This window comes from Vanacampus margaritifer, chromosome 1, assembly GCF_051991255.1.
Source record: "Vanacampus margaritifer isolate UIUO_Vmar chromosome 1, RoL_Vmar_1.0, whole genome shotgun sequence".
NCBI classification, from domain to species: domain Eukaryota; kingdom Metazoa; phylum Chordata; class Actinopteri; order Syngnathiformes; family Syngnathidae; genus Vanacampus; species Vanacampus margaritifer.
In genome coordinates, this window is record NC_135432.1 from 61,205,325 (window position 1) to 61,232,016 (window position 26,692).

At 40.6% G+C, this 26,692-nt stretch overlaps 2 protein-coding genes across 6 annotated transcripts in view; both read left to right on the plus strand.

Annotated features, from left to right (window-relative positions):
- ythdf2 (YTH N6-methyladenosine RNA binding protein F2) overlaps window positions 1-1,362 on the plus strand; it is an 11,880-nt gene extending 10,518 nt beyond the window's left edge. The window contains exon 6 of the mRNA XM_077559664.1: window positions 289-1,362. Within this exon, the coding sequence (XP_077415790.1) occupies window positions 289-312 (24 nt within the window). The 3' untranslated portion in view covers window positions 313-1,362. The remainder of the gene's footprint in view (window positions 1-288) is intronic.
- Window positions 1,363-7,505: 6,143 nt separating this feature from the next.
- Window positions 7,506-26,692, plus strand: part of msrab (methionine sulfoxide reductase Ab) — a 54,754-nt gene continuing 35,567 nt past the window's right edge. Inside the window, exons 1-2 of one of the 5 annotated variants that reach the window (XM_077559684.1) lie at window positions 7,572-7,695; window positions 21,754-21,867. In XM_077559684.1, coding sequence (XP_077415810.1) covers window positions 21,795-21,867 — 73 coding nt within the window. In that variant the 5' untranslated portion in view covers window positions 7,572-7,695; window positions 21,754-21,794. Of the gene's footprint in view, window positions 7,696-8,319; window positions 8,349-21,753; window positions 21,868-25,456; window positions 25,624-26,692 lie in introns of those variants that run through there. The other 4 variants (XM_077559675.1, XM_077559713.1, XM_077559703.1 and 1 more) reach the window with 4 other exon arrangements.

Sequence of the window (26,692 nt, forward strand, 5' to 3'; positions counted from 1 at the left end):
GACAATCCCTGACCAATAGTACAGATTTGTGAAAAAAATACAACATTTACCAAATGACCAATATTGGTTTTGTCTTTGTACAGCACTTGCCGTCAACATTTTAATGCTTGAAAAGTGCGACACAAATCAAATTTGATGAGCTGATATTGGAGGTTTTGGCCCCGCACCAGCGATTATGATATGCTGTCGGGTTGACCTGAGGTTTTTGTGCCACCTTGGGCATATTTTTCTTGAAAATTGTAGTATTTTTCACCATTTTAAGTTGTGTTGTTTTGTCCGTCTATCCAGGAACGCCAGGGACGGATGAAGTAAAAGTTGGTGCTTTTGTCAAAAGACTGCAAAGACCCCTCCCGGACCCCCATCGATCCACCTAGCAACCTACCTTGCCCTCCCCTCTCAGCCATTGCATCATCACGTCCACACGTCTCTATTAAGAAATCCTTAAACTGAAGAAGGCTAAAGAATTAACCGAGGATGAGAATAAAAACACAATGAAGACTTTCTTGATTTCTTTTGACTTTAAAAACTTACTTGGAACTCGTAGTTAAAAAAAAACACACACACACACACAAAAAAGAGACAAACTATTATTCCTAGGACTACAACTTAATGCATAGCATCCTTAGGTGAACTCTTGTTTTGCCATTCCACTGCAAATGCTTCTTCCCAATCCTATTTTTTAAATGAAAGGATCATCCTGGTCTTTTTTTTTTTCTTTCCTTCTTTTTTTTACGGCCCAAGAGCAGGTCTGTAATGGTCACATCCACGTTTGCTTATGGTCTCCGAGCTCACGAGTGGGACTTGTCCAAGTGTTTATTTTTTGCATCATTTCTTCAGAGGACACAATGGAGATGCACAGTGGAGTTATTTTCCCTCCTCAGCAGGTCTTCACAGAAAACCGCATTCTTAAAATGTCTGCCATGTTTCTTGTTTTTTGTCACTCGCAATTTGTCATATCCCTCGTTCTTTCTCCTGGAGGTGACGTACAGAATAGCTATCATTTGTTTTTTTTTGTTTTTTGCATGCATCGGGACGAATTGCGTCGAGGATGTCGTAAAGGGAGATGACAAAATGGCGGCCAAGAGTTAATTCAGCAGCATCAGAAAAACCGTTAAGTTGAGCCTTGTTAAGAGTATCGTTTAAAAGGTGCCCCGCTAACTAACAGCCTTTGTTGGACTTAATTTACCCGCCTTTTCTTTCCCTTGGACAGCTTGATTCGTTGTTGCAATGGGCTGCGTTCTTTTTGGGGTTGTTTATTGTTTTGTTTTTCTCCCTTTTCTAATGACAGCGATGCGACTGGCTTTGCCTCCGCTCTTTCTATTAATCAGTTCCAAAGTAATAAATGTGGTATATTAAGCAGAACTGGTGTGCATTCCCCTTGTTTCACTCTTAAGCTGAAGAATGTCTTTCATATATTAAACCAGTCCGTCCCAAACATGACTTTTCACCACCTTTCCCATCCTCTCTACTAACTTGGCCCGGTCTATTACCACAACATTCCCCGCTTTCCATTTCTGACTGCTACTTAAGCCAACCATAATCAAATTGGCTTCTATTGTTTATTTCTTCTTCTTCAGAATGGCATTTTGGGGAAGTTTCAACACAAAAATAAACATGCAAGGTCCTCTTTCAGAACTACTGGCTTTTATTTGTGGCAGAATAAAGAAGCTCCACGAAATGGCGTGTGTCTTTTTGTCAACACTCAGAAGTTGTTTTTCCTTGACTCATAATATACTTACCGGTTTGCCATAGAGTGAGTACTACCTGCTAATTCCTACTCTCAACTGTAGTCTGGTTCTCTGCAATCCGCCATTTTCTTCTGCCATTCAGGTTGTAGTTCACGGTTTGACCTCAAGAGAGCGTTATAGTATCAGACAATTGTACATCTCGACCAGACTTGAGCCTGTTAAGCAACTTCCAAGCCAATTTGATTATAATAATGGTTATGGTTGTACTGTACTTGGCCCTGTGGTATGGTGACAATAAGTGGTCAAGTCATCAATTTATTGGTCCTAAATTGTAGAGCATTGCATCCTACTATAAATGTCATTATACTGTATTTGATCTCCAAAGTGAAATTTCCCTACAAACTACAACTTATAACAATCAATAGTCTGCAAATTTATATTGGTTGTCTTGTGCCACGATTTTTATTTATTTTTTTAAACACACTTGTCAACTCAATGTGTATGATACACCGTATGAAGAGTTAAAGGTCTTAAATGTGACCATTTAAAAATATTTCAATATCCATTTTAGGATGGTTCCTGATGAAAAAATAAACACCCACAGTACCTTATGTATATATTACTGATTAATTGTGTTCATCATTTTGAACATACAGTTAAAAAAAACAACTCACAAACAAAAAATGTCCAATGTAAATAATCTCACACTGAAACACTGTGTAACTAGCCTACTGCTTTTTCAAAATGCAAATTGTCAGTAAAAGTTGGTTTAAGTAGTTAAATAGTTTTTACATTTAAAACATACCTACATATTCAATAATGTTTAGTAAGATTATCAATTTAGGGTTTTATATCTAGATATTTTGAATGGGCTGCTTCACCAAAAAAAACCAAAAACTATTGAGACCTTTTTAGGCCACCGTTCTTCCGGGTTCTGATTGAACAATATCGCAAGGTTGCCACTTTTTGACAAACGTTGTTCAGCGTTTGTTAGCCAACATGCAAATATGATAATGTTGTTTTTTAAGTATACCTTACGTTTTTTTGTCACTAATTGTAAATAGAAAAAGTGAAGTTTTTCTTTTTAAATCGTTAAGGCCGTACTTAATGTGATTGTCCCCTGTGTGTTGGTGGCGCACGCTTCCTGGATGTCTTTTCCCAAGCTTCAGTAAGTTTGAACTTTTTTGGTGTCCACGCAGGGGTTAGTTGAGGATGCTAACTGTGTGTGTGTGTCTTTAGACGTGGGGTGGAGGTGGGAGGCAGTTGGGGGCATGGGGCGACGGCACGTGTCGCGTGTGCGTAAAAACTGGATAGCACGCTGCCTCTAGGGGATCTCCCTTGACTCTTATCTCAGGGTCTCCAGGGACTCCATTTTGGCTCCTCGTTGCTGCCTGTGGGGGATGGAAAATTCTAATTAATAAAATTAGTTAGGCAGCCTTAAGAAGACAACAACAAAGACAAATATAATTTAAAATAATTGTATTTGTGTTTAATATACATTACTTTCAAAATAAACATTTTTTCCCATGAACTTTAAAGCAGAAGTCAACCCAAAAATTTCCTTTACAATATGTTCAATGTGACCCCACTTGTATAATCACAGCATTCTGATGAATATTGTGTCTATGAAATATGAGTTGAGTAGCAAAATCTCCCTTGTGTTAACCATCTCAGGGGGCGGCCATTTTGCCACTTGCTGTCGACTGAAAATGACATCACAGTTGTTGGGATCAGGTAGCGACCAATCACTGATCACCTGTTTTCTTAAGATGATACATCATTGTTTGTTGGACGAAGGGAGTTTGCGAACTTGGACGCTGGATTGAAGAGGCAACCCTCATTGTGTAACTTAATGCTAGCTCGCTAGCTAGCTAGCTAGTACAACACACTCAACATGGATGGATGACAAGCATTTTAAAAACGTACCTAAAGCGCGGGGGGGGACCTCACCCTGGGTTCTGGCGTTGGCCAGTGTACGACGAAGCATCCTGGAGATTAAAGTAAGTTATTTTAAACTAAAAGGAAAATGTTTCCGTCTGTCAGGTGTACATAATATGTTGGTTACCCTAACTATAATGAGTATGTCTCGATATGTTGCCTGGCATTGTTCCAGTTTGTGTGCCTGCGTATATTTTCTTATCTTTTTGAGCGTGTAACACAAGTTTAACTAAGTTAGAAGCACACCTTTTTATGGGGGATGTTTGTTTTTGCGGCAACATTTTAACTGCGCACACAAGAAACATGCTAGCATGTGCTCCTTTCACCCTGTTATTAGTTGTTGTGTGGGGGTGGAAGTAGATGTGTGTGTGTGTGCGCGTGCCTTTGTGTGTGTGCGCGGGTCCACACTTGGCGCCGCAAGGTCATGCTTGTGCTTCATTGTACCTTCATTATCATAAGGCATCCATCTCTTTCTTCCATTAGTGACGCTTCGCCATGTCGCCTGCGCCGACCTCTATTTACATGACTAAATTAGATTGATTTGAATCGGCTGTGTGTGCGTGTGCGCAAGCAAAGATCTTCCAATGAAATGCTAAAAAAAAGAAACAATATTGATAATTGATCCAATGTTTTATATATTCATCGGTGTATTGAGAAGTGTTCGATAGTGCATCGTTAGTTTCTCTTTTTAGTAAATGAATGATGCATATAAGCGCAACATTTGATTGTTTGAACAGTTGGAAATATGATGTTATAAAAAATAATAACAAAAGAGGATTAACTAAATAAAGTATTTTTGGGAAGTTGTGACAAGCTGGAAATCACAAAAGCAAATGTGGGCGTGGGGCCTAGCAAGTTATGACAGGTACATTGCTGTGGGCGGGGATTTTAGTATTTGTACATTTGACTGTTTATTCTGTTTAATAGACCAAGGAAAGCGTGTCGGTGACTGTGACTGACCTTTTTTTTTTTTGTCACTTTTCACACCACAAAGCAAAACAAACAAAAAAAAAAATAATAACCAAGTGACAGCTTATAAATCGGGGCATCACTTTATATTGTTGAAAGAAGTTAACAAGTTTGAAGCGTTTCCAGAATGACTAGTCTGCGAGCCAGTGTTTGAGCAATTTTTGATCATCTTTTATTATCAATATCGACATAAGCTGACTGCGAAGGGATAAGATGAGCCTTTCTCGTTTGTGTGGTTTTATCAAAATACGCTTACGGACAGGTCAAATTGACATGAAAACCACCAAGTATGTGCACTTGACGACTGTTTTGTGCTAATGTGACAACACTGTGTCACTCAAAAACCCATGAAACATATAGTGATTGTGAAAAGATGACAATTTTAGGTGCCAAAACTTGTCATTTGCGCTATTGGTCAGGTCAGTGGACATGCTTTCGCAACAAAGTATGTGCGATTTGTGACCATTTTGATTTTGATGCTTGAAAATGCCTTTAAAATGTTAACATACCGTGATTACTGTATAACAGTCATTTGTAAGCACATCACACTTATTGACGTTTTTTACATCGCAATATGTTATATAATGAAACTGCATTTTACAACATGATAACATGAAGTAATGAGTGTGAAAGTGTAAGATGTAAATTATTGAATATATAGTTTAGTTTTAATCCTTTTTGAGAAAAGATGTTTTCGTTTGATAATATTTTTCTTGTTAATATACAGTAGTTCATTTCTTTAGATTTCTATTGCTCTATGATTTACGAAGAAGCATTATTAGAAATATGGTCACGTCACGTGTCATAGATGGTTTTCTTTGAATATATTGCTACGGCACAATTCCCACCCCATGTAAAGACCCCAAAAAGTCTTATTTTCCCATACTGACAATATTTTGCATGATATTGTACATCAGAATGCAAAACAGTGAGGCTTTTTAACAATAGTAATAATAACGTGTCATGATGATGCATGATAGCAGTGGGGGGGGGTTGTTGTATATATTAATATATATAGGATCACCTGCTGTCTACCCCCCACCCCCCCACCTCTCTTCATTTCTGCAGAAGGGAGGTGGGGGTGTCCCAATTCTATAGCGCCGACGTGCATAATGCGCAGACAGCGAGCAAGATGGCGCCCTGAAAGGGGGGGGGAGAAAAAAAAAAAGCAGTTGATGACCTCGCCACACTTGCCCTTCCGCACGCGCTCATTGTGTGTGCCTCAAAAGGGCCGTCAGGAAATCACAACATAAAGGCCAACGCGCTGCAGTGAATGCAACTGCACCACTCTATTGTGCTTCAAATGCTTTAGTGCTATAGGATTGGCAGCAAAGTGCTTGGCCCACAAAAAAAAAGACAAAAAAATATTACATCATCTCAAACCATGAAATTGATTAGAAAATTGATTTTTTTTTTTGGGGGGGGGAATTAAAAAAATAAATTACAACAATGTTTATGGCGCTCTCTGAAGTTTTGTATGGCAAGTCGGGGCAGCCTCAAACACGACTATGGACTGAATATGGTCCATGGACTGTACGTTCAAATGAGCGCTGTGATGGTACAATTAAGAATTTTTTGTTGTTGCTGTTGTTGCTTTAATTACTTCATTTCTGGCATTGAAAAACAAACAAACGAAAATTTGGTGCATGAAATGATTTCTTTATTGGGATTTGTCTTTCTTTTTTACAACAAGCAAAAATAAAAATAAAAATTGGAATGAAATGACAAAAGTACATACACGAAAAAAGTAAAAGAAAAAAAAAAGCATGTCTAAATTCCTTGAGTTCAATTTTTTTGACACCTGAAACAATGTGAATCCAAAAGCGCATGTTGATCAAAATATTTTCCTTTTTTTTCAAATTATAGAATTATTTGAGTTGTGCACATAATTTTCTCTATTATGTGATCAAAAAAATATTTTTTTTCTTGTTTTACATATTTTCTTAGCATTTTCTGATATTTCCCCCTCTATCAAAAATGTAATTTCTCAAAATTTGGAGGTGCATGTTTTCCATTGCAACAATTTACATTTTCGCGTATGTTACAAATAAACCGGCATCATTTTTTTCCTTTTTTTTTTTTTTACCCAGTATGCCACTTTCTATCTAACCTTGTGTTGTCATTACAGGTCAAGCGGAAACTGGCAGACCTTCAAAGTGGCCCGCTGTCACCACATGGCACCCCCCCTACAACCCCTACGTGCGAGCCCTCTGTCCACTTGGCCCGCACCGCTAAGCAGCTTGTGACGGAAACGCCACCATTTAAACATCTTTGACGGTACCGACCCGGATCCCCGCGTCAAAGCTGCTTAACCTTCACTGCGCCTTTTGTGCGGCGCGTCCTACGTACGTGACTTCCCGCCTTCAGGTGAGCGAAGACTGTGGTCTCTCTCTTGGCATTCACCGCGTGCCTTAATTGTATTGAAATTAAATCAAGGTCCACTGTGAACACAAAGAGCTCAAACCAAACCACCAGAACATCGTTGACGTTACCCGTCGCGGCGACATACGCGAGTGATTGCGACGGGAAAAAAAAGGGCAACAAACAACACATGCATGCATGCGAGATATAGCGAGCTGGAAACGGCCGGGGCTGCCTGCTCCCATTCCTGCACACAACGCCATCATCGCCTCCTACACCCCTGCCCCCACCCACCCCAACCGCCGCCGCTTAACGGCTTTAAGCGTCGCATCGTTACAGTCGGTAAAGCCGCGTTGTTTTCTCCCTCATCCTCCTCCCTCCCTCCCTTACGTCCGTCCTCCCACTCTCCCGTCACCTTTCTGCCGCTAACAGGCTCGAAATAAACAAATGGCGACGCTGGCGTTTTAAGCAGAAATGTTAGTCCGAGGAACTTTACAACTTTTTTTTGGGGTAACAATTGGTTTACCTATAAAAATAACAAATGCACTTGTTGTCATATCCCAGATGAGAACAGGAGAGGAGGCTGCAGTATTTCCTCTCGTTTTGGCGCATCCGTGGTCCCCGATTCCGCATCCCGAGGTCCTCTTGCCGGCTTGCAGGATAAAGGAGGGATGCTGGGATGTCGGACAACAGGGGATGGGAGGCATGCAGTCAGGAAAAAAAAAACAAAACAAAACAGGTAGGGAGGTTTAAAAAAAAAAAATGTATGTAAACCGTTGTGGAGGAAAAATCCATTCAGGGAAGGAAAAAAAGCCCAAAAGGATACATATATAAGCCACGTAGGTATATATGTATGAGCATCCAAGGGAAGAGGAGATAAAGGGATGGAGGAGGAGGAGGAGATGGTGGAGGAGGAGGAGGAGGAAGAGGCGACTGGCTCGCACACAGACACACTGCGCCGAGGCGAAGGCACGAGCGGCAATTTATGCTTTCTGGTCGACACCACCCCCCACCTCATCAACACACACACGTACACACTCACGCATAGACAGGAGCGTCCCGCCCCTATCTGCCCCTGTCCCGTACTGGATGCGTGGCCTATCTGATCAGTGCAGAGGGATTAACCAACGAGGCCAGCTGGCAGGGATTACACAGGAAAAACTGGGCTGGGGGTGGGGTGGGGTGGATGTGACTATGCGATGGTTTTGGCTAAAAGGAGAGGGCGGGGGCGGGGGGTGGGGGGGCACTGTCTCGTCTCTTTACATGCACATATATGTAGCGAAATCCGCAGCGTTCATGGATGCAATCGTGGCACGTTCGACGTCGACGGAGGGGGTTCAGGGAAGTTCATGTGTGATACGTCATACGTGTGAGGGCAACGCGTCGTCGTCGGTAAATGAACAAAGACGTTTTTGGGTTCACTGCGAAAGAGCGCGTAAGCTTGGATGTATAAGAACATATTTGGATTTGTACAGGAAAGCATTTAAGGTTTACTGGATGAGAAGCCGCTGGCTTTTCTATTGCATGTGACTATGCATTGTTCACTCTAGATTCACTGCATGGTAGAACATACGTACTAAATTCATCACTTCATGGCATTGGCACAAACATCACATTATGAGAAGGTAGTAGGTTTGATGTCTGGACGTATGAGGTTCACGGTACGAGAACAAACTACAATATATGACATTGTATTAGGTTTACTAAGGAAATGTTTTTTATATATTATATAATTATTTTCATATGTCGATTATTTTGGTGATTCATAAATGAATCAAATACAATAAAAACATTTTAATTTCCATTCGGGCAGGGTTTAAAAAAGGAATTTAGCAAATTGAATTATTTTCCCTTCTCATAGCCCAATATCGATTCATAAAACCATATATTGATTATTTTAATGTCTTTTTCCCATAAACTCATGAGGCCTAAATGTTTTTGTGTTTTTCAAAAAAAAAAAAGAAGAATGTCTGTGGAGTTTTTTAATCATGACCTTGATATTTAAGAAAATTTGATGTTCTATTTAATATATGTATATTAATCGATTTTGAATTATATTGAATGAAAAAAATCAAAATCAAATCAAATTGAACTCTTGTGAATGGAAATTGAATCGATTCAGGAAATTAGTATCAATAAGCAGCCCTAACTTCCACCCTTTTATTAAAAAAAGAGGACATTATTTCACACAACATAAAACAGATGAATTATGATTCAGTTACTGGTTGTCTTCCGTAACGTGTTAGTAAATAAGCAAAAATGTAGATCATTGGTTGCCAACTTTGCATTTTGTAATATTTACTGTTGAATGCTTGAATTTCTGAGGACTTGGGCAATTTTAAATTAAACTAGGTCACTGAGAATTGATTAGTTGTTGGAAATAATAATAGTAATCATAACAACAATATACTAGGTTCACTGTATGAGGACCAACGTGGTCCACTGTATAAGTTCACTTTAGGAGAACAAAGTTAACCCTGACAACATATTCGGGACACTGTATGAGAACGCGAGAATGCACGACGTGCAACCATCATTATTTGATTATATCTTATTCCAGGACAACGCTGCAAAAAATGACAATTCACAACAATTTTGAGTAGTCAGTGTGCAGCCTGTATACCAATATAAATGTATTTTCCTCACAAAATGAATCAACACACCAGACATGATCTAAACCTCTGGCAACAAAAGTGAGAACAACCCTAAGTGAAAATATCCAAATCGGGCTAGACCCAAATCCGTTGTATGTTGCATGTAGAAGTGTCATACATGTCAGCGCAATGGCCGCCCTTTTGCACAACGCGTTTGATAAATGCATGTAAATGCTGCAGGAGGCACGCGAAAGGCGAGGTGGGGGCAGCCACGGGAGGGGAACCCCCACGGGAGATAGGTTGGGAGTGGAAGGGGGAGCGCTGAGCGGCTCGGCTGACAATGCAAGGTTTTGCCCCTTGACCCCTTCCGCGCTCCATCATCCGTCAGCTGATCGCGGGAAACAGGACAGCCGCAGGAACAAAAAGCAACCCCAAAGCCCACCCCCCCCCCTCTCCTCCGCTAACAACGTCGAATCGAACGCACCTCCATCTCATGCTTCACTTGCCAAACCTTTACAACCGTAATGCGTCCATCTGTTATGTTAACGCAGGATGCAGAAGTGCTTTGAGGGCCCAAGTAAATTTATGAAAAAATATGATTCAATTCAACACATTTTATTTTGCTTTTTATGCTGCACGCACATGCTCCGGGTTCGTTGTTTTTTCACGTTCATGTGGATCGTTCATTTGCATTAAAGTGCTGCTCAAACCACATTTTGACACACACGCACGCACCCTTTGATCTCCGTTTTTGCCAAGGCGTAAAATATCTATTTTGATGTTTGGCAGCCAAAATTCTCAAAATTGATCATGTTATTTCATAAGCAAAAATCAAATGTAGGTGCAATTTTTCGCTGGAGCTGTGTGGAGTGTTACTACGTCGCTAAGCGTTGTTGCAGGCTGTCGACTGCAGTTTGAGCTACAGTGCATAGGACAGACACACACACGCACACACACGTGCAGGGCCAGGCATACAAGCGCTGCTGTAAAATCAAAGCGACATTTTTAGGCCCTCAAAGACGGCACAAAATGGCGTTTTTCTATAACGGATAGAAAGAATAGGACACGGTGGACGTGTGACCAGTAAAACGGGCTTAGATCCTCCCAAAGTCCGACGTAAAATGACAGAAAAAAAGTGCTTTGATTTAAGAAGTTATTTTTTTTTCTTTAAAGGCATTAAATGAATTCCTTTTGATTCCCTTTATTTGCTTTTTATTGGCTGGCACTTTCTTCTTTTACCCTCATAAAGCACTTATTAGAATATATATATATTTTTTTAAATCCAAAATACTACTAGCTCCAGAATATAATTGTAGTACATTACAAGACTTGTTTTACTCAACTTTTTTCAAAATGACTGTCATTACATCTGTAATGATACACCTATAATATAATTATCTTTCAGCGTATGTAATTGTAACTTGTACAGTCTAATCATTGCCTTTCTTTGCTAATAGGCTGGAGGAAATTACAAGGTTTTTGCTGCCTAATAGTGAGCGATGGTGTCCAGTTTAATTTCACCAAAAGCGGTTCAATTTCCTACGCAGGACTTTATAGCAGAGCAAAAGGAGGGTTCAGTGTATGAGAATCTACAAGCTTCACTGTATGTTCACTCCATGAGGACATATTTGACAAGGTGTATGAGGACATATGAGTTTCACCGCATGAGAACATGCTACGTTGATTGTGTGAGAACCTATTAGGATGACAATGAGAACATACAAGTTTCACTGTAAGAGAATAATGTGAGGTTGACTGTGTGAGAACACATGAAGTATATGAGAACATAAGTTCGCTGTTTGAGGTCCATTTTATGAGAATACGGTATATTCAGTTTATGATGAGAACATGAGTTTAACTGCATGAGACCGTATAAGGATCAATGTATGAATGCAAGAGAACAGTTTAGTTCCATAGTAGGCTTTAATTAAAAAAAAAAAAAAGTTTTTTTGTTTTTGTTTTTAGGTTTAGGGTTGTTTAGAGTTTTTATGCGAGATCGTCCGTTTCCGATACCGATCACATGAATTTGCTGCGCATTTTTTCAATTTTAAAGCTGCTCACTAACAATTATTTTAATAATGGATTAATGTGTCCATTACTAAAATAAAAACATTCTATCCAAATTTTCATTCCTTTTATTATGCAAAAATAGGATTTCGAGATTTCAATTTGACAGTACAGAAAACATGTTATGATTCAGTTGCTGGTTTGGTCTGTAACATGTAAAGTGTTAAGCAAAGGGGGAGGGGCTGCTCCACTGCACACAGGCTGGCGTGTAGTTGGCTGCAGACTGTTTTTATACGATTGTTTTTTGTGATCAGCAATGAAAGCCGTTGACTGAATCGAATCATACCACTTGAAAATGTAGCGTAATTGAATCATTTTGTAACCCATGTATTGCGATATGGATTGAATCATCTTCCATTGTCGAGATGCACTCCCCCATTTAGGATGTGAGCTAACATTTTTGTTTCACAGTTTGATCAAATGAGGTTTAGTATATAGGTATGTATTTGGTTTAGCATATGAGGTAGATTGTATGAGACTATAAGCATGAAAACATGAAAATTGCACCGTACTGAATACCGATATTAGTTTTAACGTATGACAGCGCATGAGGTTCACTGCAGGAGAACACATGAGATTGACTGTATACGAGGGTTCCCATGCAGGAAGAAGGCGTCGGCTCGGAGTAGAGCCGGGTCGAGACAAATAGAGCGCAGGGTTCGTCCCCACTTGGGTAATCCGATGGAGAGATTAGCAAGCAGGCAGCATTTGGGCGGGATTATGGAGTCATTAGAGAAGACTGGTGCTCCAGAGCCTCGCTCATGTGTTAATGTGGCTTTGCCCATCCTCAGTCTGCACAGATTGTCTCCCATCGGCTCCTAAATACTCTCACAATATTAAAAACAGGCCCTACGTCCGCATTCGTCCATTTTTATCACTGATTTGAATTTGAATCATCTTTATTAAGTTATTTGTTTCCAGTAGATGGAATCTCTCGACGACAGCAGATACTATAACAAAATATTAAGTTGCTAGATACACAAATATACACAGTACAGATAGTTAAATGAAAATACATTAAGGTATAAAAAAAAAAAAATCCTAATATTTCAATGTTCTTTTTAAAGAGATACATGGTTGATCATTTATTATTATTATTTTTGATAGTATTTTCCCCCAGTAAATTTGTGAATAATTAAATATATGATGCAAAAATTCCATGTGTTTATGAGTGCAATCCGTATTTTCTAAATACTGTATTTATGGCCTCAAATAGTGCATTTTCCAATCCACCAAGAAACTGAATTAATATGTGAGTATATTCTATGTTGAACACATTTGGTATATTGAATCAAAACAGCAGCACTTTTTAATACAATATCAAACATTTAATAATTCCAATTTTAGAGTTATTTGAACGTGCACATATGCTAAAGTGTGTAGCGTGATTGGGGGTGACGCCGTCTACATGATGACAATGAGCGGGTTTAATCGGGATCAGGAAGTGTGTGTACGTGTGTGTGTGTGTGTGTGTGTGTGCGCAAAGAATAACTACGGTCTGTTACATGGATTTCTTCTATTTGCTGTGTAAATATTAGTGCAAGTATGTGTGTACGTTTGGTGGGACGCTCTGCTTGTTGACAACTGATCAATACGGCCAACTGTGTGTGTGTGTGTGTGTGTGTGTGTTTGTGTTTGTGTGTGTCGATGCGCTCCAGGGACCACAATATCACTCCTATACACCCCACCCCAAATAAAATCGTCACCTTTAGAGTGCCTTTCTGCAACTTTCCTTTAAGCATGTAGACACACAAAAAAATCTGCCACGTTCTCCCCCAAAATAACAAAAATCCCGCCGCCTCTGCACACACCGTGCCCCACTTCCCCTTCCACCCCCCCACCCCCCTCAGCCTCCCTCTTTTTTTTTCTTTTTTTTTGTCAAATAAATTGCTATGTGACCTACTTCCCGTTTTTGCACCGTTTCTCTCATGTTCACATGTTATTGTTTGACACACGACTGATTTGCTTTGGGGCGTACAGTAGGGAGGAAGAAAACACGGCAATAATGATATCGGGTGTAAAAAAAGAAAAAAATAAATAAAATAGACAAGGCTGTGTAAAACTCCAATTGACCTTTTCACAAAAATACAACAATAAATAGGATAGGCAAGTCAACGTTAGGTGGAAAGTACTACTAAATATTTGACCTATACAATGTGATCTGTTCATGTATTTATTTTTAAATAAAGCAACTACCTAATAGTTATACAATGTATGTATCATCTCATTACTAGTCGACAGTACTGTTTGTCGCATTGAGTGCTTCTTAAAATGATTAGTACTCTTCTTTTTTTTGTTTTTAATTATACTTGTAATGAAACGACAAGGCTGCCATATTCTGCGATGAACAATAACGCTCACAGAATGTCATGCAGGCAAATCAATTTTGCAGCCTAGTTAAGCAGAAAGCACTGCACTCTGTGTTTTAAAAAAAAATACATATTTTTACTAATAAGCGCGACTAATTTATAGAATCATCACGAACTCAGTTAAGTTCAGCGTGGTTGTACATTAATGGACAGTGACTTGAGAGCATGAAGTCACGAGTGGTCCAATTATCTGATTATACATTCACGTTCCATTTTCTATAGTATAGTGTTGTTAGGTTTACTGTATGAAAATATGTGCTTAATTGTATGATAATTTACAGTATGAGAGTATTAGACCATGTGAGGTTCATTTTATGAGAACATAATAGATCCAATGTATGAGAACATACAATGAAATAGGAAGTTCAGTTTCAGAGCAATTGAAGTTTACTGTATTCGAGAGCAAAATAGATCTGCTGTATTAGAACATTAACCTACATTTTCTAATTTGATCATATGCGATGTTGTATGAGACCAAATGAGGTTCACAATGAGAATATATGAGGTTCCCTTGTATGAGAGCATACGTGTGATAAGATGGTGTCAGAGATTCACTGTATGAGAACAGTGGTTCACTAGATGAGAATGTACTGTATTTTGGGGGCTTTTTTTATTCATAGTGCGGCTTGTGTATATTAAAATTAGAGCTCGGACTGGCGCACAAACTTCCCGTTGCCTGTTTGTGTTGACTTTCTGTGCATTTCTGCGACCTTCTTTCCACTGACGGCAATGCACAAAAATTATATGGCAAGTGAAAGAAAGTAGAAGAAGAACTGAATGACCCAACAACACATTTGAACAATGCTTTGAAATTCTGAACGGTCGAAGTGAAGAAGTGCGCGGTCGGAACATATTTATCAAACGCACCCGTGATCAGAGAACAGGGATTTGGGGTCTGAGTCCGACCTATACTGTTCTTGGTCTCAATTTGTGTCAAATAAATGTCCTCCTCAAGACTTTTATACAAAACTGCACAGCGACTTTTTTGTCACTGGTACGACTTATAAACCGGAACGACGTATAAACCGAAAAATCCGGTGCTCAGTTCATAGTGTGAGAATACATAAGGTTCACTGTATGGGAACACATGAAGTTGCTTGTGGAGAACGTATGACGTTCACTGCATAAGAACATGAAGTTCACCCTGTGAGAACATACGAGAGTCTTGTAATGAGAACATGATGTTCACATGAGAGTCACATGACATGAGTTTCTCATATATGAGAACATAGACACAGTGGCACACTAAATGAGAATTTATGGTGTTCACTGCATGAGAATGTCTTAGGGTCTCTGTATTATGAAATACACCATAAAATAATAGATAGATAGAATAGATAATCCTCTAGGTCTGTTGTATGAGAGCATATGATTTTCACCATAAGAAATCACAAGTAGTTCACCCTATGAGAACATATTAGGGATGAAGTAAGTCTTTCTTTTGAGGCAAAATACTTTGGTGTCCTGCTAATGCTAGCCACAGCTAACTAGAAAACTGTTAACTGGCTAGGTGTTTGTCCTGTCATTTCTATTATTTGGGGTTGAGGGTTTTTTTTTTTTAAATTAGTATACATTTTCAGTTTTGCAGCAGTTGACATGATGTGAGACAATTAAGAATGTTTCGAATGCAGAGGCATGAGCAACTGTTTTAAAAGCGCCGTCACATCACGGCAATCCACTTCCTGTCGGCGCGTTAAGAGCGGCCGGGCTAAGCCACACTTGGCCTACATACGATCCTAGAACAGCAGATTAGGGAGCTGTCTTTCTAATCCCATGCACCAGGGCATGTGCCACTGTCGCCATGCAGGCAGCAGCCAATCGGCTTGTCGCTACTATCGCGCTAGCCCCACCCCCACCAATCCGTAACATCTCTTTATTTTTGTGGTCATATCTCTGTCAAAATAAAAGCACACTGAGATTAACACCCCTCTACCCCTCCTTCTACCAGTTTGAGCCACCTGGCTTCCCCTGTGCACTGCCTCACCTAAAGCACCAGGCCTGAGATTAGGGTTAATCTGGACCTTGTGTCATCCCACATCCATCCATCCATCCATCCATCCAGCAGCAACCCCCACACAGCTCCCTCTTTACCAAAGAGGCTTTGCTTTTCAAATCCTTTATGCCTCCATCCTCCCCTTGTGGTGTCTTTTCCGCCAACTTTTCCCTCCCGCCTCAGCCAATCGGCGAGCAGAGAATGTGTCCCCGAGCTACGCTGCTAAAGACACGCGAGCTAACGGATTCATTGTTTTGCGCGTTTTCAATGCATTCGCAATTGGCCACCGCTGCAGTGAAAAGTGGGTTGCGTGCAGTGGTGGATGGTAACTCGCCGTACAATGGAGGGGCTTTTAAGTGATTTAGATGGAAGTCTAGAGGAGTCATCCCCAAAAATCACCCATTAAGACAACCGGGTCCTCACTCAATCTCAGCCCTGGGGTCAAAATGAAGGTTCCACAATGGTGGCGTCAGCAAACATATTGTTCCCCAGCGTCCTTTTCATCCGTTTGACTTTGTCTCAGCACATAAATGGCATCTTCTCCCCCAAGCAAAGTCTCTTCAGGAATAATAATGATAAAAAGAAGATGGTGGGACGGAGATTTAGCAAAAGATGTAGGCCAGAAATAGTTGCTGAATGGAGGAGGGGGGGGGATGTAGGGAACGAAGACCCTCAAGCGTTGGTAAAGATGCTTGAATGAGAAAAAGACTGCAGACCATCATAAAAATGTACAAGAGTCAGCAACCCCCCCTTTGGATATTCAGTGGTGCCTTGACTGAGTTTAATTCGCTCCTTGATTACACTCATTGAAAGGAATGAAAATGCGGTTATTCCTTTCCAGCCCCACAAAATAATCACACCAAAAATTTTAATGTGTTTAATAAAATAAATAGAACTCTACAGTGTTGTCATTTAACAGTTTGGGCATTGTCACTCATTTATTGTTCAACTTTTTTTTTTATGTGGGCACCTTGGCAGCAAAATTATGGATATAAACGTAGATATGTTATAGTATGTTATTTTTCACCGAGAATATGAGTAGTCCTGTGTGATTTTATATTCTCATATAGGTCATTCGTATATCTTGATAGTTTTTTCCCTTACATTAAATTAGTGGCAAGTCTGTCATTTCCTTGCTCCATTTATATATAAAAAAACATATTCTATATAGAAAACAATCAAATAAGAATACAATATAAATCTAGATTAGGACATTCAGCTTTTGTCAACGCTTCTGCCAATTATTGACCTGTCTCAAGGCCTAATGAAAATGCTTGAAATGTAGTCCATGCAAATTATTTTATTAATTACATTTTTTTTTTTTTAATAAAAAAACTGACGTTGTGTAAACATGCTGGCCTTTAGAGTGTTACAATTCCTTAAAAATAATGAATATTTAATATGTATATTTCAGGCTGTAGCAGTTTTAAAGTCTGACTTGTTTATGGTGAGAAAATATTAATATATAATAGTTTTACTGATATTTTCGTCATTGGAGACTTATTAGTGTGGATATTTATAAGGTTTCTCAAAAGTTAACATTTCACACTAATATACTAATCAAGAGTGAGATTATCTACAATTACTATTTTAACGCATATATATTGTTTAAAAGCAAAAGGAATTGATGTGTTCAACCAACCACAAAAATGTGTCAAAAAATAGGCCATAGCAGTTTGATAAACAGAAAAATTGGGCGTTGTACATTGAATGGGAAGAGCAAGAAGATCTCCACTTCTGCATGATGTCAAGTTGGCCGCTGTGGACGGCCACTTGGAGATCGACTTATCTAACTTCATTTAAAGAACATTCGCTAAAAAATCCGCTTCATAGCGGGGTCGTGAAGGTTAAAGCACGACAGCCGTTGTCCACTGTTATCGTTGAAATCGATGAGTCTCCCAATATACAGTGAATGTACATTTCGGACAATAGTCCAACTTTTGTCACATGGAAGACGTGCCTAAATATGACTCTGAATTTGTCACGTCGCTTTATGAATACGAATCCCCCGTTGAGCGTCACGCTGCTTTTAACCGACCGTGGCAGAGCAATCAAACCCTTTTGTTTTTCACACCGTCCCACCTGCTCGCCGCCACGTCGGAGGGCCCTTTTGAAGCGGCGTGAGGCGGTGTGATTTATTATTCTAATTAGTGCAAAGTGAGACTCAAGCAACGGTGCGATTACACGCCCAAAAACGCTCGTCAGACTTGTGAGTCGCACTGTTGCTTCCACACAAACAAGCCACCGCGTTCCCACTTCCCGGACGACAACATGGCGGCCGGCGTGCTACGCTCACAGTGCAGCGCACTGCGTGCGTTTATTCATTTCCAGGTCACTTGATAATCTCTTTGATACTTAAAGCACATCTGCACGTCGCTCTGCTCTCGTTGGCTCACAATGAAACAGCTGCAAGCTGGCGTACGAATTAAATCCTGCGGCACAACACACACATGCACACACACACGCACAGGCCTGCACAAGCGTGTACACACACAAGTGCCCATTAGAGGGCATGAGCATAATGGTGCACACATGTTCATATGTATACTGTCTTGAAACACACACATGCGATATGAATTTAGGAGCAGGGAGGCGCGAAATGCGTGCAACTGTATACACACAAACACACTCCTAATGAACCTTTTATAGTGCAAGGAACCAAGGGTTGGTTCATCTTCCAGATGGACCCTGAATGCCTCACAGGGTATGTATTATGTTTTCTTCCATCTTCTTCTAGTTATTAGGTAGAGAAGATGAGGGGCCACAAAACAGAACCCTGGGGCACACCCCTGGAAATCGGTGAATATATAATAATATATGGAATAAAATTGCAAGTATATTCGAAGGTAGATCAGATGAAAACGAAGTTTAAAACAATATGTAAAGCACTTAATGCATACGATGAGTCCGACTATAAATATCTTGAACAAATATACAAGTATATTACAACTTATGTCTAGTGGAACATTAACAGGGCCACACAACATATTGAATACTGCACAAAACTGAACTGATCGGAGCATTTATACAGTATATACAATTTCAACACATTTTTTATTTAACCCTGCCTCAAGATAACATTGCCATACAACATCCTGTCAAAAGTCAAACCTTCAAAATAAAAGCACACCGTTTAATACTGTACCACAGTTTTACTTTTGTGTTTGGCCCATTGGGCGTTAGTTACTCAACAGTCCCACTCAATAAAAAAAAAATACACAAACGCACATTAATAGTTATGCTTGAGAAAACGTATTTTTTATTTTGGGTGTCTGGAACAGATGAATCCAATTTACATTATTTCCTTTGGTAAATATCGCTTTGGTTTCACTCTATATTTTAAATTGTGTCAATTGGAACACTAACATGGGCACACACAACATTGTTGAGCGACCACGTCTTTTGTCTTCTATAGGCCACTAGAATGCTAATCATTTTGAATACCGCACTCATTGCTAACGTGCTAAGACGCCGCTACTGTTTTGGTTAGCAACAGAGCTGCTACTGTATGTATTGGCCGTAGATTTTATTTGGAAAACACAGGTCACAACAAAAATGGTATTCATTGTTTTACTGTAGTTGGCTGCACACGGTGATGCCGCAGACAACCAGACAGAACGTGCTAAGACGCCGCTACTGTTTTGGTTAGCAACAGAGCTGCTACTGTATGTATTGGCCGTAGATTTTATTTGGAAAACACAGGTCACAACAAAAATGGTATTCATTGTTTTACTGTAGTTGGTTGCACACGGTGATGCCGCAGACAACCAGACATCATCTGGTAGTGTTTGCATCCCCCGCCCCCTTTTTTTCCACGTTCTCCTGACACCCCAATCATCCCGCATCAACAGGCAGGTGAACCTGCAGCTTGGTTCATCTCTTTCTCTATTTCCTGCTCTCATTCTTTCTGCTTTTTTTTTCTCCCCCCACACCGCTCTATTTCCATACGTGCGCTTGCACTCCCCTCGTGTCGGGGTAATTACCTGGCATTTGCATTGCAAAGTCGCCCGTGCCGCCCTCAGCTCCTCCGCAGGTGATTGAGCTTCATTTCCCCGCCAGATAAGAGAGCCAGGAAGAGGAAGAGAGGGAGTTTAAAAAAAGAAGAGATATGGAATTGCAGCAGGGTGTGATGTTATTCTGGCTCGCAGTACATGCGCAGAAACAACGTCCTGACTTCTCCGTCACTTGTTGAGCGTACAGGGAGAGGCATTAGGCGCCCACACATAAATAATTATCCTTATTACCGTCATATCGCTCCGCTTCACAACCTCAAGTCACAGCACTGAAATCATACAGGCCCTACAGGCAAACGGTTTCGTTTTATGCATTTTTTCGAGATCATAAGGAAGACAATCAGTGTGATAATCTGCTAGCTGCTTTGTGTGCTAAATGTTTAGCAGCCCTAATGATGAAATGAGCCTGAAGGCAACCAATGGCAAGTGTATTCAATCATAGATTGATTACTTACATAAATTTGTATCTCAAACTTGATGGCTTGCTTAATATTGACTGATGACTGATTAGACTTGTTGAGTATGTTTGTTTGTTGATTGGTGGATAGTTTGTGTTTGATGAAATCAGATTCTCCATCTTCCTGGAATTGGAGAAGACAATGGTCGTCAGAGGGTAGAAAGCATTCCCCCCTGCCCCAGATTGCAAATGCTAGTCAGGTCTCACCCTTAACGTCATTTTCTGTGAACCATGAAGTAGTCTACAAACTAGACAGCAAACAAACAAATTGTTAGCCTAATGACATAATTGCTGAAGTCATTGTTTCCGGGAAGCAAGAAAAATACAAAGTCATCAAGTCGTCCACATCTCAGTCAAGTCGTCCACGTCTCAGTCAAGTTGTCCTCGTCTCAGTCAAGTCGTCCTCGTCTCAGTCAAGTCGTCCTCGTCTCAGTCAAGTCGTCCTCGTCTCAGTCAAGTCGTCTTCTTCTCTGTCAAATCAGTGAGGGGTGGGTTTTTGTTCAGCAACTCGATGGGGGGGGGGGGGGGGGGGGGTCAAACTCTGCCTTTTATAATTATCCAGTAATTAATATAATCAATAGGCTCCGAAAACCCGTTCCCCTGACAAATAATGCAAATGGTAGAGTCCCAACCATCCATAACTAGCATCTGGTATTAACAATCATGTCTTCAAGCAAATGAATGAATTGTTGAATTAAAGCAACATGCAGTTTTAAAATGGTACAAAGTGACAACAATGTCGCTATCTCCGATGGGATGGTTGCAGGTTTTAATGTGGCCGTCGGTCCGCATCATAGCAATGCTACAGTGAATTAAACATAACCAGCTAAATGCCTTGTTTACAGACGATTTACTGTATTTGCATTATTTGGAATCCCGCCGCCATTTATTTTGCATGCGCTTTAACAAGCTATTATTCCCCTTTCCGGATTAACGCCTCCGAAATGGCAACAACAAAAAAAGCCACAGCAGCAGGCCGCGCTCCAACCTGCGAAGAGGCCTCTGAGCGCCGTCGAATGGCGCAAGCTCATTTGCATGCACGCCACCACCAATATTTATTTAAATTTAATTTCATTCTCGCACGCAGTGTGGCGTAGGCTTTTGTGCCAGAGTCATATTAACCCCTTGACTAGTTATTATGCGTTGCACGGCGTAGCCCACGCGCCATGAATATTCATATCCGTGGCGGTTTCCACCGCCCTCCCACCCCCACCCCCGACGCCCTCCTCCTCACCCTCATGCTGTGGTGGCTTGCAAGTGTGCCACACTTAGCCATTTGTCTCTCCTTTCCTTCTCTCTACCAGCTTAACTACGTTTGCATTGGTGTCCGCTGAGGCTTGAGAACATGTCAGATAAGACTCGCATGCCGAGCAGGGAGCGCGCCCTGGCCGGACGACAGGAGAAAATGGCTGTCGCAGGTAATTAATGTCATGTCAAGGTGAGGTAGTGGTGGTGGACTTTGTTGCGCCTCAACTTTGGCAACATAACATGACCAGACACTCTGCTCTACGATTTTGAAATGACTAATATTGGTTTATTAAATCCGACAGACCCTTGCCAACACTAAAGAATTATATTATTCCTTATTTTAATCATAATTTATAACCACTAAGAAAATATATAGCAATCTAATCTGAAGTTATAATTTCTCATTAAGACTTTTTTTTTTTTTTAAAATAAACGAAACAAGTGAAATATTCTGGTTACCGTTACCGTAGTAGGCCTATTTTTTTTTTTTTCATTAGATTGTTTAGGATTGATAGTCAAAAAGTTTTGTGTTGTTTTTTGACTTAAAAACTCAGATTACATCAGAACAGTTGTCGTAATTCTAGGACCCCTGTACAATATAATATCAATATTTGACGTTCTGTACTGTTCTGCAATACAATACATTGGTATGGATATTTTGTCCAATTCTTAACAATATATACTGGAAAATTATTTGCAATATTATTAGAGCAAACATGCCGTATTGTGTTTGACTCTGATGCTCGTTGTCATCACCTATCTTTCTTCTTGCCAAAGTGCATCATGGGACGAAGGGTCCAGAGGGCCCATCTGGGCATTACGCGCATGAAGGCTCCGCCCCGTCATAAGTTCCTGCTCCGTCTGTCCAAGCAGCTCGGAGACTCCGCGTGGCACAAATCTGTTCCACCTTATTTTCACGGCAGGGGCGATTTGAGGAGCAGCAGCTTAGTTTGCTTGAGTGTGACCCTAGTGGGACTTGTGGAAGTGCATGTTTGCAAGCGCGGTCAATTATAGCTTTTTGTACATGCCCATCACCCATCTTTAAAATAAACCCCCCCTTCTATTGAAGGTGCTCCTTGTTCTGCCCCTCCCTTCCTTGCCTCTCTACTGTCTTTGCAATGTACCCGCTGACCTTGGCGCGAACGATCCAGTGGCAGATTGCTACATGGTAGGGGCACACCAGCTATTATTTTCAGCCAGCGCGAGTTAGACTGCCAATATTTCTTCCAAACAGGATTGCAGGGGCGGCGAGGTTCAAGCTGACCAATATCAATCTCACAGCTTCATGCTTCATCGTAACTCTTCAAAGCAGATTCATGGTGCATTTCCAGAATGTGTTTTAGGAACTTAATCAACAAACAATACATGAAAAACATGGTCGAGATTGGCTTGTCGGCAAAAATTTCAAAGGTGTTTGTTATTATAATGCTTTCGGACCGTTGTAGTTTGTATTTTAAGCCTGTATCCCATTGAGGGGTGAGTGCTGGTGACGGTAATGAATAGTGAATGTGCTCCCATCAGGATTTGTTCAAGGTTTGCAAAAGTTTTAAAACTTTCCTTGCAAGAAGAAAAAACATTCAAAACTCAAGGCAAACGTTTAAGCAATTGTTGCAAACTTGAACAAACCATGACTTTAAATCCTCATTCGTTAGTGTCACAAATGTCTTGAATTCTAAAGTCGCAGAGGTTCATTAACTCATTCACTGCCATTGACGGCTAAAAACGTCAAAAATTAATTTGAACTATTTCTATTAGTTTAACATTTTTTTCCCTCTTTTGTTAACAAGACTATGAAGAGCTCGATTTTTTTTTATTGTACATTTAGAACAGATATGAAATTTGTGATTAATCGTGAGTTAACTAGTGAAGTCCTGCGATCAATTACGATTCAAATTTTAATCACCTGACGCCCCAAATTTTTAATAATCTTTTCTTTTCTTTAAAAAAAAAAAAAATGCATTCACTGCCATTGACGGCTATAAACGTCGAAAATTCATTTGAACTATTTCTATAAGTTTAATTTTTTTCCCCACTTTTGTTAACAAGAGTATGAAAACCTAGAATTTATTTTTCACTGTACATTTAGAACAGATATGAAATTTGCGATTAATCGTGAGTTAACTAGTGAAGTCATACGATTAATTACAATAAAACATTTTAATTGCCTGTCGCCTCTAATTTTTAATAATCTTTTTTTTTTTTTGATGAATTTATGGCAGTGAATGAGTTAACAAAAGTCCTGGAATAGAATAATATTTTGATCGTAAAGCTATCTCTTATAGAAAGTCTCTTAGAATCTCTTTTATCTCTTTTAGAACGTTTTTTTTTTTTTTCCGAGGTCACAATGTTGGACCTTCCTCACAGTCTCTTTTCAAGCTCATCCCACAGGTGTCTGCTGTGTTTAAGGTAAGGGTTCTCATCCAGTCTTTTGAAGACGTACTGTAACTGAAACCCTGGGGCAAAATGTCTTAGCGTGACAAAGTTTAATTTGAAAGGGTCCCTTGATTATCAATTGGTCCCTATAATGTCCTTCAGGTTTTTGCCACTTGGTTTTGAGGTGAACTTGCCCCCATTAAATGTTCCTGCAGGATATTAGTGGAGTTGAAATCCCAATGTAGAAGGGCATGTATCTTAATTCCGCAAGGCCTTTCATTTATTGCTGACCTTTTGACCATCTGTATTGTGCTATTTTACCGCAAAGGTGCTCATAGGCGCTTTAATATCTCACTCTTCTACCACTGAGGATGCAGCATCATCAGTATCTTGCGAATCTATCTGGCGCAATGATGCTTTGAAATGGTCACAGGGAGAGAGAGAGATGATCACTCCAGCAACCAGGTCAATCTGCCCCATCATCATCTTTCGTACTCATCTTATATTCGGATTTGGATTGAACTGAATGAGGAGGAACCATGGGGTTGGTTGTCAATAATTACTGATTTGGCCGTCAAGGTATAGAACACACCCTGATTCTTGTGGGCCTTTTACTGTGGAGTTTGCTTGTATGGGGTTTCTCGACTTGCTCTGGTTTGCCATAAATCCCAGCCAGATCCCTTAACCGAGGTGCTGACAACTTGGATTCAGGTCTTCAGGATTCCTGCCCACTCTTCCAGAGGTGTGGGATGGAAAAAGTACCTTCTTTTTTTTGTACATGGGGTGCCATAACCTTTTTTGACTTGTCTCGTGTTCATGGCCTGCCTGCACCTCCAACATATCTCCATGTTGCTGTGCTGCTACATGCTGACCACAGGGTGCAAGGGAGAATCCTTTCATGGTGGGCTTCCAGAGTCAGTGGGTCTAGGTTGTCCTCGGAACTTTCACCAGGTACTCTATGAGAACTAACTTTCCCCAAAAATTTGCCAATTCCGTCCTGTCCCATTTAATAGGCTACGGTATGTAGCTCACTGCGCATGATTTATTGTGACACGCCTTGGACCACATATAATGCAACTCTACTTATGGACAGCGGGCAGGTCTTCTCTGTCAAAGTAATTAAAAACTTCACAAGAACTGAAGTTTGACGAGTGAGCCGCAACAGCGAACCACAGCATCATTGTTTTGTTCATTTGGCTGTTACCATTCTTGGACCACCTCCCCACCAGCCTTGCTTCCCCTCCCCTGTTACCCCTACTCCTCCTCACCCCTTCCCATCCTCCCATACAGCAGAGGGTACTTGGCACCAGTATAAAGCTTCAGCCTTCTCCGACGACTCGTGCCTAGCTTGCTGCCAACCTGTGTGAAGCTGGGAAGAGGAGTAGTGAGAGGGAGGGAAGAGCAAAGAGGGAATGGATTTTTTTGGGGGGAAGGGAACAAAACGAGCAGCCTGGAAATCGACCTTGCCGTCACAGGTTTTGGCATCCAGAGACGGCGTTCTTTCCATGATTCGCTGTCTGGACTTCACATTTTGGTGAGGACGAGGGCCACAGGTAAAACCGGAGGCTAATAAAGGCCAAATGCCCACTAAAACTAGTCAAACTGGACTTTATTTTACTCTCACAAAAACGATACCACTGATTGTTTTGCCCTGGAACCGCCGCTCACCAGCTGATGTTTTGTTTCGGCACAAATGTCTGTTTAATGGCAACAAAAGATGACCTGCGAGTCCCACGGGTGTTGGTTATCCTTGAAAACAAAAGCATGGAAATTTCCAATTGAAAGTTATAAAAACGCCTTTCCGAGAATTTCTCAACCTTGTTTTTTTAAATGTCTTTTTGTGTTAGGCGAACTTGTTGAGGGGTTTGTGGATGGGTTGGGAGGAGGGAGGTTTGGGGGGGTTTGATGGTGGAAGCCTGGCACAGCCTGGACCTCAGCCAGCTGCTTTTTTTCGGGGAGGAGGGAACACACCCACAGCAAAGGCTGGTGTAGAAACAATCAGATTGTGTGCTTGTGTTGGGTAGAAAAGCATAAGGCATGATGGGAAAAAGCCAAGTGAAGACGGTGAGCAGGTGACAGAAGCGAGAACAGGGCGGCTTGCAGACGGCACTGTTTGGTAGTATTTTCTCACATCATCACTTTTCCTCTTGTTGTTTAGGTATTTGTCTGCTTGCTACCTTCACCGTGAACAAAAAGCGGGAAGCCAATGGTTGTGTTGGTTAGTTACTCAAAAGCTTGTGTGTTGTGCGGTATGTTGTTGTTGATTTCCTAATTGGCATCACCGCCACCTAGAGGACTGGAGGTGAATTGTGTCACAGACACGTGGACATTTTTCAGTGAAATGAGCTATACCATAGAGGGATCTCAAAATTTTTTGTTAAGGTTTCACTGCCCACTTGTATTTTTACAAACAGACCTGTTTCCATATGAAATAAAGGAGGTACATGCGCTTACTTCATATCTGTATGTCCAAATTTGGCCAATTTAATATTTTCATTTAAATATATTTGTTAATAAAAATGCAAGTGGGTTTTCGGGAAGTCACTATGCACACATAATATAATATTGGGGCAGTGAAACAATTGTGCAACCAACATGCTGTTTTGGGGGAATTTTCCTGAA